General features: G+C 41.6%; 1 protein-coding gene across 39 annotated transcripts in view; it reads right to left on the reverse strand.

The window, feature by feature from the left end:
• The window catches only part of LOC139561502 (receptor-type tyrosine-protein phosphatase delta-like), a 600,941-nt gene that overhangs the window by 115,379 nt on the left and 470,200 nt on the right, over positions 1–15,362 (reverse strand). For all 39 annotated transcript variants that reach the window (XM_071378643.1, XM_071378677.1, XM_071378668.1 and 36 more), the window contains 2 exons: positions 13,564–13,709; positions 8,462–8,603 (listed from right to left, as the gene is read on the reverse strand). In XM_071378643.1, coding sequence (XP_071234744.1) covers positions 8,462–8,603; positions 13,564–13,709 — 288 coding nt within the window. The remainder of the gene's footprint in view (positions 1–8,461; positions 8,604–13,563; positions 13,710–15,362) is intronic.

Genomic DNA, 15,362 nt, shown 5'->3' on the forward strand with positions numbered 1-15,362 from the left:
TTTGTTTAACACTTTTTTGGTTACTACATGATTCCATATGTGTTATTTCATAGTTTTGTTGTCTTCGCTATTATTTTACAATGTAGAAAATTGTACAAATAAAGAAAAACCCTTGAATGAGAAGGTGTGTCCAAACTTTTGACTGGTACTGTATATCTGGATAGGGAGCATTGACACAGACCCAGGCCAGAAGCCCGTCCCAGCAGGAGGCCAAGGCAGTGTCGGAGACCAGGTTAGCCTCCCTGCTGGTCAGGAAAACAAGACAGAAGGTCGGCCTGTAAGATATCGTATTGGTTCATTAACCTTCATGTGCCTTACATTCAGAAACAAATGGGTCAGTTTGGTGAAACAGGTGTAACTAATGACCTGGTGTGAACTGTGCATGAAGCACATTATTTTCTTGCAGTATTCATCAATTAGTTTTTTAGGTGTGAAACAGGCCAGGCAGGTTTTTGCGGACAGATACATTTTTAAAAGAGCATGTGCTACAAGTTTAGTTAAAAATGCTTTTGTTTATGTAAGGCAAGCCATGCTCTCAAATGTAAGAACTCTTCCCAATTTTCTCCCTGAACTTAAACTATTTTAGTATAACAACACTGTGATATTTTACAGGTCATGTCTCAGTGCTCGTCCATGTCTGAGAAAACAGACTTTATACAAGTTCATGTCCACCTGAGAAAGGCAGTGCATAAATGGCCAGAGGAAAACGGTAAATAAATAATTGAAAAGACTGGGGCTAAGAGCTTGCTGCAGAAAGTGGAGAGTACTCATTCTTGGACTAACAAGAACGGACAACTTGTGTCCCAACAGGCCTTAATGGAACCGGGTTACATCATGCTTTTCAATTAAGCAGACAGAATTTACTGCGGCAGAAGTTGGGGTGTCTCCACGGGACGTGGGTGGTTTTGAGGCATGCATTACACAAATGGCTATATCTAGGCTCAAGGTCTTGTCATAGGACACTTGAACCTTGAAAGGTGAGTTTGAAACTCGTGGTAAACTTTTGGTTTGAGAGACTTGTTCTCAATGTATTCTATACAGCCACAAAAATCAGAGGAATGAGCAAAGAATGTCATGAGGCCTCGCAAATAACTTCAATACTTTGGTATAACACATTTTAAATAATTCAACTAAAGTTAGGCTGTCCCATACCTTGTTTTTTTTGCCAGTCTAAAGCTGTTTGGCTTTAATTAGCAATACCCCTGTAGGCAGGCTTGAAGAGGTTTTTTCGAGAGCATCGTGAGATGCATTAGGAGTGACCCTGAAGTGCCCGATTAATCTAGTAGAAAATGACTTGAGTATGGCCAAGATCAAAGTCAAGCACCTGCATTAGCACCCCTTGACTCAGACTGATACACTCCCACTTGACGACCTTTAAGTCCCCACAGCCCACGGAATGTTCAAAGGTAATGATGACGACGACAACAAATTCCACCAAAGAGCCCCTTGTCAATTCGATGATTGTGACTGGTGTGTGCAGGTGGCTACTTATACGCAAAAGATAAGCCTCTCCAGCTTTGTGACATGTTTTAATGCTACAGAACTAATGGAGATAATTGAAATGATTGAGCTATTATTCGGTTCCTGACACGCCCTTTGACTTGTATGGTAGTGTCATCAGTGTAATGAAACCTACAGTATAACCATAGATAGGTATCTCTCACCAAAATTGCATAACTTAGGGGCATAATACACTAAGTATACCAAACATTAAGAACACCATGGACTCTACAAGGTGTCGAAAGCGTTTCACAGGGATGCTGGCCCATGTTGACTCCAGTGTGAAAAACCTAGCAGCGTTGCAGTTCTTGACACACTCAAATTGGTGCACCTGGCACCTACTACCATACCCCGTTCAAAGGCACTTCATCATTTTGTCTTGCCCATTCACCCTCTGAATGGCACACATACACAATCCATGTCTCAGTTGTCTCCAGGCTTAAAAATCCTTTGTTAATATGTCTCTTCCTCTTCATCTACACTGATTGAAGTGAATTAAACAAGTTACATCAATAAGGGATCATAGCTTTCAGCTGGATTCACCTGGCCAGTCTATGTCATGGAAAGAGCAGGTGTTCCTAATGTTTTTTTACACTCAGTGTATACTGTTTGGGTATTGGAATGTTTAGGCCTTGAAATTTACTTGTAAAAGGCCTTGTCTGGCGTGTCCATGTAGGAGATTAGTTGGTTGGCTTTTTTTTGTATTCTCCAACCTTTTGGGGCCATTAACAAGTCAAATTACTGTTGTCAGGAGATGTGACAAGACATTAGCATTTTCAATCACTAAGCAACTAATTGCACCCCCAATTTTGCGACCTGAGGTTGTTACATAGGACACTGCATGACGTCTGGGAGCACCAAGCAGAAAACAACTGACCTATCTCTCCGAATCGATAATGATTCATTTATAGGGGGTTGTGTTTACTTTAATAATAAAAAAATACTGTGCCATTCTGGCCACCATGTTATCTATCATTTTCACAGTGCAATCCCAGTCCCTTTGTGGCTTCAGCAGATGTTTTCGCACTCGCTATTGGACCGTAAAGCTTCACATCCATCTTGTTAGCAGCCAGACGTGGGTCATTTTTTGCTAAACACCACATCAGCGCTCTTTTTCGTCTTAAATCATGCTCAGTACTGTACAAATACCGATTCTCCCCCTCGATGAATTAAGCAGAGACATTTTGAGAATTATCATCCACCGAGAGATCAATTTCTTCGATGACAGTCAATTCAATCTTTTTAATTACAATCATAAATAACTTGTCATTATCTGTTCCATTTTTGGTGATGAACGAGACTGGGATTTAGAATTGAGGGGAGTGCCAATACAAGACTCTTCTTTTGTCCAGCAGATTTATATTATAATGTGCAGAGTCGCCACAGTTTTTACAATCATTCAGAGGCTTGTGGTTGTTTGAAAAACGCACATATTGCAAAAGCTATCTATCTGGACAGATTTATAGAAGACAGGGACTATCTGACAATATTGATGAAATACCTCAGTCTATGGACGCGTTTAGAAGAGGGTGTAATGAAAATCCATAATGGGAAGTCTAAATAATCTGTGTCTGTTCAATTAGGCCTGATGGAATTTCCCTACAAATGACTACTTTTTGCCCTGATGGAAATAACCAACTGCCACGCTCCACCTGTTACTCAACTGCCCGGGAACCAGAAAGAAATGCACAATTCTGCTGATTTAGGAAACATGAATGAGTCAAACATCTCAGACAAGAGTATGGGATGATGGGGGTTCTTTTTTCACCCATGCACAAATAAGGTTACAGGACTTCTGATACACTTAAAACGGCTGTCTCAGGCACTTTTATAATTCTTCCATGTATTCTTCCCCTCAAAAGGAGTTCACCTGGGTTGAAGTCAGCAGGATTTTGAAAGCCTCTATTTATTGAAAAAAGTACTTCTGCAGCACAATTGAGTGTTCTGAGTCTTCTGTATTGTAGCCTGGGTCTTGGCGTCTACAGAACTTGTCGGTGAACCAAACTGAATAGCGTTCTCGCTCCTGGCTCCCTATGCTGCCTTGTTCACCTCCTGCATTGCTTTTTGCAAGCATAGTGATCTCAGGCTCTGCAATTTTACAATAGCCACCTGCTTCACCCTCACTGCATGCCTTGCTCTGGCAGTCCAAGAAAGCTGAGCCAGCTATTTGCTTCACGAGCAATTTGAGCACTCAGTCAATGTTTTGTTTTTTCTTTCGGGCTGTGCTTCTTTGAAGTACAACCTGAGATACAGAGTAGAGTACAGAGTAGAGGAACTTGCAGAGAAACAAAGTAATGTGAAGAATTTGTATTAAGACCCTACATCACGACACAGAAAAGTAGTTCCTAGTGGACTTGAAATGCAAATCCATGCAAAGTAGTATGGTGAAGAGGAGTAAAAAAAAATATGTGATATGTCTGTGTGGTGCTTATGAATATTCTTGGTCTAGACTTATTCTGTTCCTTGCTGGATTTAAAAAGCAAGCGTAGTCTGGGCACTGCAACTCAGGGGAATGATAAAATAAAGAATATGATATTATTTGTCCGGGTTCTACTCTGACTCTGAACTTCAGACTGGGAACATTGGTTTAAGTTTATCACTGTTGTGAATCTATGCCAGTAAGGCGTACAAATACATACAGTACCAACACACAAATCAGTTTTTAATGGACATTCTTATTGGTTTACGTGGGTGGAATTATATTATCTTCCTCCTCGCTTTACAGAAGCAGATGCACTTAATTCCTTCATGCACTTAGGCTGTGTTTACACAGGCAATTCTGATATTTTTCCACTATTGGTCTTTTGACCAATCAGATCAAATCTTTTGCCAATAATTGGGTAAAAGAACAGAATTAGGCTGCCTGTGTAAACTCAGCCTTAGTTTTCTGAGGAATTTTCTCATTCTGTATTATGAATATGCACTATTCAAACTATTTTCTTCTTGAGTGTCTGAAGACTGCAAAGTGTAGAAAGTTAAGTATACATAAGCTATAGTCTACAGGCTTCTTCTGGCTATGGGTGAAAAGATAATCCTTTCCTACAATGTGGTCACTTTTACAGAGCGAGAGCACCCTGCACCACTCCTTACAAACAGAAATTATGGATTTTGTTTAGGTCTTTTTTCCGTCACAGTAGAGAGTCTTTCTATTTTCCACTCTTACTATCAAGTTGAGCACATCAGCACAACTCTGCATGCTTGTGAGAATGGCGAGAGAAATCGCTGTTCACAGTATAATGGGAATATATGGATACATTAACTTCCTTAATCACGACTGAATCTGCAGCGAAGAAAGTTGACACAGCCATACCACGTGACAATAGCATACGATTGTGCTGCCTAAGTAAATACCCATAAATACCCATAAAACCTAGTGGTCAAACACAATACACTTCACAAAATTGGCCATTTAAAGAAATGTAGCCAATTTATTAATTACTACATTTAGCTAACATTAGATAATTAATCCAGAGATACTTATTTTCGCCTCGATTCAGCAGTCTCGTCCAGATCCTCATGGCATTTGTCGTTCTTTATGATAGCCACATTAGCAGCTAATTGGCATTACATTTTGGGGGGGGTAAACACAGGCGAATATATTGATAAAAGTCCCCTTGTCTTAAGACAGATTTACACGGTTATCAAAACGTCACGCCAGGGTAAACCTACATGAAACACAGCCCTTATTTTAAGTGTTTCTAAAATCCCTGGTGGGAAAAATGATTGGAACCCTTTCCCTGTTTGACCGCTAGGTTTTATGGGTATTATGACTCATAAGGTGGTACTGTATGCTATACGTGGTATCAAAACTACACTATGACTCCTGCACCATTTTATCTGCTTCTCTTTAATCTTTTATCACCCTTCATCTCCTACCGTTTTCCAATTCCAATTTCAAATCAGACATCCTTAATTCAAACACCCATATCACATATGACTTAAGTCATCTCTGAGTTAATCAAAACAGAGGGAGAAAGAGATCCAAGGGGGAAAAAAGTACAATATGCAAACTAGGGCCCTCATTCATTGGACAAGTAGATTTCGGGTACGAACATCATTATGCTAGCGGTTCGCCTTTCATGCAAATTACTTTCTCTCTTTAAGCCAGGAAATTCATTGCTAATCGCATTTCCCATCAAGTCCGTGGCTCATCCAAATGCTAATATCTCTGCCACTGGATCCTTCACCTCGCAGCCCTGATGCTTCATGACTTTGGCAATTACAACAATTTTACTTTTCCCCCTTTATGGAATTAGCCATTATCTCCTCCTGGAGCAAGCTACCAGAAAAAAACAGATGCTAACCAATCTCCTAGCAGAGGCCACTGGAGCTCAAATGAACTAAATGAACAGTCACTTTATATGTATTACTTAGCAGTGTCTTCATCAGGTGATTAGTTTATGTATCTATTGCGGGCCTTGTGTGGCTGTAGCGTCTCGGCAAGAGGTATACAAGGTGGGATAGATAATCTATAAAGCTCCTAGCTACGCCAACAGATTGAACTCAGATTGTAATTTTTGGTGGTATACAACACCAAATAAAGAACCTGGCAGAGGAATTTCCCAAATAAATCTTGGCGTGCAAATACAGACATACTGTATTCTCCAAGGGAGATACAGAACCATGTCAGAGATACATAGAGAATTTTTGGTACAAGGCAGAAAGAAAATGGTATCTCTATGGCTTTTTGTGTTATGTATTATGCATTGCAATTTAACCTTGTAAAAGTACACTACCCGTACATTGTCCTCAAACTAAACCCACTGCCCTGCCCTCTAATGTAAAAGTTCACCCTTACATCCCAGCTCAGTAGACTACATGAATAAGACATGAGGCCTCCAAAATAAGTTGCGTTGCAACTTTGACAATGTTTGAATTTGGCTGGTTGTGCTAGTTATAATACACATTCTAGAGAAAAGGTATAAAGCCCCCGAAAAATAACTATTTGCTGAATATTCTCATTCAGGTAGAAATTGACAGGTCTGTTGAGGATGTGTGTGGATGGGGATGTGAAAGTGTGGCTATGCCTGGGTCTCTGCATGAGTGAGTCAGAGACATACTCTCATCTGCCTTGACCAGAGAGCATCACTTTATTGCAACACAGGAAGGGCTTTTTGCTGCGGCATATGCGGCTTCGCTCACCTTCAAACTGGTGATGGGATACAAGGAGGGGTAGGTATAGCTAGGGACAAAGTGGAATGGAATGGTAATATACATGCTAATGCCTTGGCATTGGAGCTGAGAGGCACAGGTTCAGTGAAGCAGATGCTGTGACACTCATTTCCTTCGCCAGTCTCTCTGTGTGTGCATGTGCGTGTGCGTGTGCGTGTGCGTGTGTGTGTGTGTGTGTGTGTGTGTGTGTGCACGTGCATGTTATTGTGTTTCTACACACATACATAAACACAAACACACACGTGCAGAGACATAGCGTAAACAGGGGAGAGATTGCATGAGAATCTGCCACCTTTCCTTTTCAAAGGGCCCTTGGGGACCGTGCCAGGGGCCTTTTGTTCATCTCGGTGGTGGTGATAAGGAAGAGAGGACAAGGCGCTTGAGAGAGAATATACAGAGCTGGCTCTTTTCTATAGGTGGGGAGCTGTTGTGTAATTGTGGGGGATAATGGAGCACACCTCATTCAGAGTGTCAAGGGATTTTAGAGCCAATTCTCCATTCAGAGCATAACGAGTCTCTGCTTTAGAGAGATAGGTCTACAAGTACAATCTATTTTTGAGTCCGGGGCCAGTAAGCATTTGCGTTTCAATAGGATGTTGTGTGTAATCAAGATAAACATTTGCTTTTTATATGTACGGTATGTGGCAGTGGTTATGATTGCGGTATCAGCAGATAACTTTAGATTCGGGACCAATTGTTGCTGTCAGTATTCAAAGTATCTCCAGCAACTGCAAGTATTACAAAGTTACAACAACATACAGGAATCTCGCCTCCCGAATGGCGCAGTGGTCTAAGGCACTGCATCGCAGTGCTAGCTGTGCCGCTAGAGATTCTGGGTTCGAGTCCAGGCTCTGTCGCAGCTGGCCGCGACTGGGAGGCTCAAGGGGTGGCGCACAATTGGCCCAGCGTCGTCCGGGTTAGGGAGGGTTTGGCCGGCAGGGATATCCATGTCTCATCGCGCACTAGAAACTCCTGTGGCGGGCAGTGCACACTGACACGGTCGCCAGGTGTACACATTGGTGCGGCTGGCTTACGGGTTGGATGGGCATTGTGTCAAGAAGCAGTGCGGCTTGGTTGGGTTGTGTTTCAGAGGATGCATGGCTCTCGGCCTTCGCCTCTCCCGAGTCCGTACGGGAGTTGCAGCGATGAGACAAGACTGTAACTACCAATTGGATACCACGAAATTGGGTTGAAAAAAATAAATACAAATTAAATACAGGAATCTCATTTAGTTAGGTTACATTTAGTTAGGTTACGGTAAAACTATAAGAAAATCTAAAGCATGATATTTCATGAACAATATGATGAAATTAGCTACTAGTTTTAAACCTGATTCAAATACCTTTTTCTCCAGTGAAGTGAATATTAAAGCAAGAGCAGATAAGTAAAATTTTATCTGAATTGAATAGCACTCAGGATTCCATTAGAACACCAAGAGCCAGCAATGGAAAACTACTTTGCATAACTCAACCAGCATCTTAATTATTGTGTCAGGAAACTGTAAGAAAATGTGTTAATTGACTTAGAAAATCCGTATTTGGCTAAGTCGCTAATGGAGTAAGGCCAATTAAGTCAGTAAATTCAACATGAGTGGAATACTGTGGCAAAACCTGAGATTCAACTAAGTGTACAATAAAGTGTGAGAAAAAGCAAAAAAAGAGGACAGACAGACAGGACAGACACACCAGACATAGAAACAAAGAAAGTCTCGCTTACCTGGTTAGTTGAAGAAACTGAGAGTTAAAGGAAGAGGAGTTAGCATTTTGGTTGTGGAGAAAGCAGCACCTACCACGTAAAACAGTGAGTCTCGTAGTAGCACTCAGCTCTCCAACAGTGTTGGAGGCAACACATTCGTATATGGCTTCGTCTCGGGGCGTACGCAAGGGCTGAATTCTTAACACCGAGCCAGAGCCGTCATCGAAATCAATCACCTGCAGGTGCGAGAAACAAGATATGTTAAAGGAGTTTTTTTGTTCACAATCAGTGACGGAAGTTTGCACAGAGCAATTCCAACCACTCCTGCAGAAGAGTATAAACACATTTGTCCTACAACACTGATGGCGCAAAAAACACTGTGCTTCCCATCAGAAAACAATGGAAGCTGCTATGGCTAGTATACCCTAACATCAGCTCCTTATTTGAGTGAGTGTTTGGCTCGTTTCTCAATTGTCTATAAAGACCATCCACCCTTCACCTCCTCTCCTGAAAGATGTTTCCAGGTGAAAGCCAGCCTGAAGCAAGCTTCCACCAAATTGGTTTTCCCCTGTCATGTCTTTTCAATTAAGAGCAGGTGAAGGGGGAAACAAGGAGAGGATGGATTTTCAAGCAATTGATATAGAACCTACGTGTGCATCGCATTGTATGTGTTTGAGGAAGAGATACCACATCTGTAGTATGTACAGTTGAAGTCGGAAGTTTACATACATCTTAGCCAAATACATTTAAAATCAGTTTTTCACTATTCCTGACATTTAATCCTAGTAAAAATTCCCTGTCTTAGGTCAGTTAGGATCACCACTTTATTTTAAGAATGTGAAATGTCAGAATAATAGTAGAGAGAAGGATTTATTTCAGCTTTCATTTCTTTCATCACATTCCCAGTGGGTCAGAAGTTTACATACACTTAATTAGTATTTGGTAGCATTGCCTTTAAATCGCTAAACTTGGGTCAAACATTTCTGATAGCCTTCTAATAGCTTCCCACAATAAGTTGGGTGAATTTTGGCCCATTCCTCCTGACAGAGCTGGTGTAACTGAGTCAGGTTTGTAGGCCTCCTTGCTCGCACACGCTTTTTCAGTTCTGCCCACACATTTTCTATAGGATTGAGGTCAGAGCTTTGTGATGGCCACTCCAATACCTTGACTTTGTTGTCCTTAAGCCATTTTGCCACAACTTTGGAAGTATGCTTGGGGTCATTGTCCATTTGGAAGACCCATTTGCGACCAAGCTTTAACTTCCTGACTGGAATGTCTTGAGATGTTGCTTCAATATATCCACAGAATTCTCCTTCCTCATGACGCCATCTATTTTGTGGAGTGCACCAGTCCCTCCTGCAGCAAAGCACCCCCACAACCTGATACTGCCACCCCCGTGCTTCACGGTTGGGATGATGTTCTTCGGCTTGCAAGCCTCCCCCTTTTTCCTCCAAACATAACGATGGTCATTATGGCCATTTTTGTTTCATCAGACCAGAGGACATTTCTCCAAAAAGTACGATCTTTGTCCCCGTGTGCAGTCGCAAACCGTAGTCTGTTTTTTTTATGGCGAATTTGGAGCAGTGGCTTCTTCCTTGCTGAGCGGCCTTTCAGTTTATGTCGATATAGGACTAGTTTTACTGTGGATATAGATAACTTTTGTACCCGTTTCCTCCAGTATCTTCACAAGGGCCTTTGCTGTTGTTCTGGAATTGATTTGCACTTTTCGCACCAAAGTACGTTCATCTCTAGGAGACAGAACTCGTCTCCTTCCTGAGCAGTATGACAGCTGCGTGGTCCTATGGTGTTTATACTTGCATACTATTGTTTGTACAGATGAATGTGGTACCTTCAGGTGTTTGGAAATTGCTACTAAGGATGAACCAGACTTGTGGAGGTCTACAATTCTTTTTCTGAGGTCTTGGCTGATTTCTTTTGATTTTCCCATGATGTCAAGCAAAGAGGGACTGAGTTTGAAGGTAGGCCTTGAAATACATCCACAGGTACATCTCCAATTGACTCAAATTATGTCAATTAGCCTATCAGAAGCTTCTAATGCCATGACATAATTTTCTGGAATTTTCCAAGCTGTTTATAGGCACAGTAAACTTAGTGTATGTAAACTTCTGACCCACTGTAATTGTGATACAGTGAATTATAAATGAAATAATCTGTCTGTAAACAAGTGTTGGAAAAATTACTTGTGTCATGCACAAAGTAGATGTCCTAATCGACTTGCCAAAACTATAGTTTGGGGAGTGGTTGAAAAACAAGTTTTAATGACTCCAACCTAAGTGTATTTAAACTCCCGACTTCAACTGTAGATAATAATGTCATCATTGTGACTATTGATCAAAGTTTTGCATGGCTAGTTACGGCCTTAGACTGTTGTTTGTGCTTATAATTGACTATCCATTGGTATAGTTATTACCAGATCAGTTGTGTTCAGAGAGCCATTATTAGTTATTTGCATCTTATTATTATCTAGTGATGTACTGGAAGATTAAATATAATATACACCACATGGCCAAAAGTAAGTATATGGACACTTGCTTCCATTCAGCCACATGAGCATTAGTGAGGTCGGGCACTGATGTTGAGCGATTAAGCCTGGCTAGCAGTCAGTTTTTCAAGTCATCCCAAAGGTGTTCGATGGAGTTGAGGTCAGGGCTATGTGCAGGCCATTCAAGTTCTTCCACACCGATCTCGACAAACCATTTCTGTATGGACCTCGCTTTGTGCACAGGGGCAATGTAATCAGGAAAGGGCAATCCCCAAACTTTTGCCACCAGAACCACAGAATCGTCTAGAATGTCATTGTATGCTGTAGCGTTAAGATTTCCCTTCACTGGAACTTAGGGGCCTAGCCGAAACATGAAAAACAGCCCCAGACCATTATTCCTCCTCCACCAAACTTTACAGTTGGCACTATGCATTCGGGGGGTAGCATTCTCCTTGCATTCATCAAACTCAGATTGCTCTGTCATACTGCCAGATGGTAAAGCGTGATTCATCACTCCAGAGAACGCGTTTGCACTGATCCAGAGTCCAAAGGCGGCGAGCTTTACACCACTCCAGCCGACGCTTGGCAATTCACATTGTGATCTTAGGCTTGTGTGCGGCTGCTCGGCTATGGAAACCCATTTCATGAAGCTCCTGATGGAAAGTTATTGTGCTGACGTTGCTTCCCGAGGCAGTGAGTGTTGCAACTGAGGACAGACAATTTTTACGCTCTACGCGCTTCAGCACTCGGCGGTCCCATTCTGTGAGCTTGTGTGGCCTAAAACGTCACGGCTGAGCCGTTGTTTCTCCTAGACATTTCCACTTCACAATAACAGCACTTACAGTTGACCGGGCAGCTCTAGCAGGGCAGAAATTTGACTAACTGACTTGTTAGAAAGGTGAATCCTATGACGGTGCCATGTTGAAATTCTTTGAGCGCTTTAGTATGGGCCATTCTACTGGTAATGTTTGTCTATGGAGATTGCATGGCGGTGTGCTCGAATTTGTACACCTGTCAGCAACGGGTGTGGCTGAAACAGCCTATTCTACTGATTTGAAGGGGTGTCCACATCCTTTTGGCCATGTAGTGTAAATTCAAAGATGGCTCACAGCTCTCCGACATCAACTTTGGATCCAAAATATGAGCTGATCTTGTGTATCAATTATTGGGAAGATAATCAAAGAGGCCAACTAACTTTAAGAATGGGAAAGTATCCATTGGCCAGAACGAATCATTTGGACTTTTATGTCTGTTTTATATTGCATGTACATTTTGGTTCGCCCCACTCTTAAAGTTAACAAACTATTAAAAACATTGAAATATTTCAATGGGACAGAACAATAACAAACAATTAAATGTGGTTCGATAAATAGTGACGAACAATTGTTATCACCATGACGTGATAGCAGTACAAAAAGACATGACCAATTGTTTTGGACATACAACACATAAAATGTTCACAAACGGGTGTTTTGTAGCTTTTACAGCTATCGTTCCATGCTGTATACTCACTGTTTTTAGAAAGCCCTGTATCATAACTCATTTTTATGCATTTTTAGGTAGGTTTAAAAAAAAAAGTTGACTGTTAAGAACCTCTGCTTCATATACAGACACACAAGCACAAACACACACGCAGAAAGGCCGGCCTCGACACTCACTGGTACAGTTCAGAGCATATCATTTCATGTGTTAGTTGAACAAAACACCTTGACGGTTCAGTGGCCAAGCGACAAGGGCACATTTGGGCAATCATTGCAAGAGCGCGTGATGATGGTAAGTAAAAGTGCTCCCTTTCCCATTTCAAACTCAAAGAGAAAGAAAATTGGGTTGAGAAAGTCTCAGTGTTTCTGTAAAGGGAAATGGGCTTTGTTAGGGATGAGGAGCCGGCCGCGTGAGTGAGTGGGGGAATAAAGGCGTGGCAAGCAAGCCTCGCAGCGGCGATGGGTGAGTTAGCGAGCTAGTGCATTAGCATTCAGTACGTGCAGCGGCACAAATGTGATGAACTCTGATAAGATTCGATTCCTGCCCGACCTGTGAGACGCCAAAGACTCTCCAAATCCAGATAACCCATTACTGCTGAGTAGTAGTATGGCAAGGAGAGAGGAAGGTGTTTGTTCATATCACACTATGATACACTCCGAAAGGGAATGACACAGAAATTTATAGAAATCTTATCAGTGTTCGTAGATGATGTGTTATTTGTCATGGCGATTAAAGAGAAGGACAAATCAAAGCTTGCAGCCAAACAAAACAGCGAGGGGGACATGCATTTAGATAAAGATGCCACGAAGCAAAAGACTTTTGAACTACAGAGATACACTTCTCCCTCGTTTTGCATAAGCAGCCAAATTCAGCATGATGTTAATATAGGTATCTGGGTCACACCATTTCTTCCCCCTTTTCTTTCTTTCACTCCCCATCATTCTTTCTGTATTTCTTTAATTACAAATATGTCCCAGATCGCTGTGTACTTGCTCATTAAATCTCATGCATGTTAGATGGCTGGGCCAGCATGATTATGAAAGCCTGCTCATGCGTGGTGGCAAAGGCGGGCGTGTGATTTGGGAGATCGGGGGGATGGATTATGTGTTAGAGGTTTGGAGAGGGACGGGAGGGGGGATGGGGGTACCAAAAGCACTGTTGAGCATTCCCGTTTTGTCGAGCATTTTACATCAGAACAATAGACCTAATACCTCAAATCTCTGGTTGCTGACTTTCTTCCCCTTCTTGTTCCAAACTATCTTGGGGCGTGGGTCTCCCGTTGCTTGGCAGATGAATGATGCCACGCCTCCTTGCACGCCCGTTTGGTCATTGGGGGTTCTCAAAAACTTTGGTGGTGCTGGAGAGAGAGGGAGGGAGAGAAAGAGTGAGGACATAAATAGTTATCGAAGGTGCTAAGCGTTGCAGAGAGAAAGCGATTTATCTTCCTTATGAACGCGCCAAGACCAGAAAGTCACAAAGTTGCAGATTTCAGCACTTGCATGTTATCGCTAAGAGGATTGTCTTTGGAGGTCAAGCCAGACTCCGTTTGGAGACTGCATTGCCTTCTCAATGTGAGTGGAAACATAAGATCTGATACTTGTAAAATGATGCAATCAAGAGAAGTAGGAATACATACAGCACCAGTCAAAAGCTTGGACACACCTACTCATTCAAGGGTTTTTCTTACTTTTTTACTATTTTCTACATTGTTGAATAATAATGAAGACATCAAGACTATGAAATAACACAAATGGAATCATGTTGTAACCAAAAAAGTGTTATAGAAATCAAAATATATGTTATATTTGAGATTCTTGAAAGTAGCCACCCTTTGCCTTGATGACAGCTTTGCACACTCTTGGCATTCTCTCAACCAGCTTCATGAGGTAGTCACCTGGAATAAATTTCAATGAACAGGTGTTAAAAGTAAATTTGTGGAATTTCTTTCCTTCTTAAATGTATTTGAGCCAATCCGTTTTGCTATGACATGGTATGGGTGTTATACAGAAGACAGCCCTATTTGGTAAAAGACCAAGTCCATATTATGGCAGGTGTTGTAAATCAAGTCATCAATTTAGAGTACAATACCGTATAGGCACTAAATGTTAGAACCACCTTTGGAAGCGATTACAGCTGTGAATCCTTCTGGTTAAGTCTCTAAGAGCATTCCACACCTGGACTGTGCAACATTTGCTCATTATTCTTTTCAAAATTCTTCAAGCTCTGTCAAATTGGTTGTTGATCATTGCTAGACAACTGTTTTCAGGTCTTGCCATAGATTTCCAAGCAGATTTAAGTCAAAAGTGTAACTCGGCCCGTGAGGAACATTCACTATCTTCTTGGTAAGCAACTCCAGTGTAGATTTTGCCTTGCATTTTAGGTTATTATCCCACTGAAAGGTGAATTAATCTCCCAGTGTCTGGTGGAAAGCATACTGAACCAGGTTTTCCTCTAGGATTTGGCCTGTGCTTAGCTCCATTTGAAAAACTCCCCAGTCCTTAACGATTACAAGCATACCCATAAAATGATGCAGCCACCACTATGCTTGAAAATATGGAGAGTGGTACTCAGTAATGTCTTGTATTGGATTTTCCCCAAACATAAAATGTTATATTCAGGACAAAAAGTGAATTGCTTTGCCACATTCTTTGCAGTATTACTTTAGTGCCTTGTTGCAAACAGGATGCATGTTCTGTACAGGCTTCCTTCTTTCACTCTGTCCATTAGGTTAGTATTGTGGAGTAACTACAATGTTGTTAATCCATCCTCAGATTTCTCCTGTCACATGCATTAAACTATGTAACTTTTTAAAGTTACATAAAGTTTTGAAAGTCACCATTAACCTCACGGCGAAATCCCTGAGCGATTTCCTTCCTCTCTGGCAACTGAGTTAGGAAGGACGCCTGTATCTTTGTAGTGACTGGGTGTATTGATACATCATCCAAAGTGTCAATAATAACTTTGCCATGCTCAAAGGGATATTCAATGTTTGTTTCTAAAAAAAAAGTTC

Source organism: Salvelinus alpinus, chromosome 31 (assembly GCF_045679555.1).
Source record: "Salvelinus alpinus chromosome 31, SLU_Salpinus.1, whole genome shotgun sequence".
Taxonomy (NCBI): domain Eukaryota; kingdom Metazoa; phylum Chordata; class Actinopteri; order Salmoniformes; family Salmonidae; genus Salvelinus; species Salvelinus alpinus.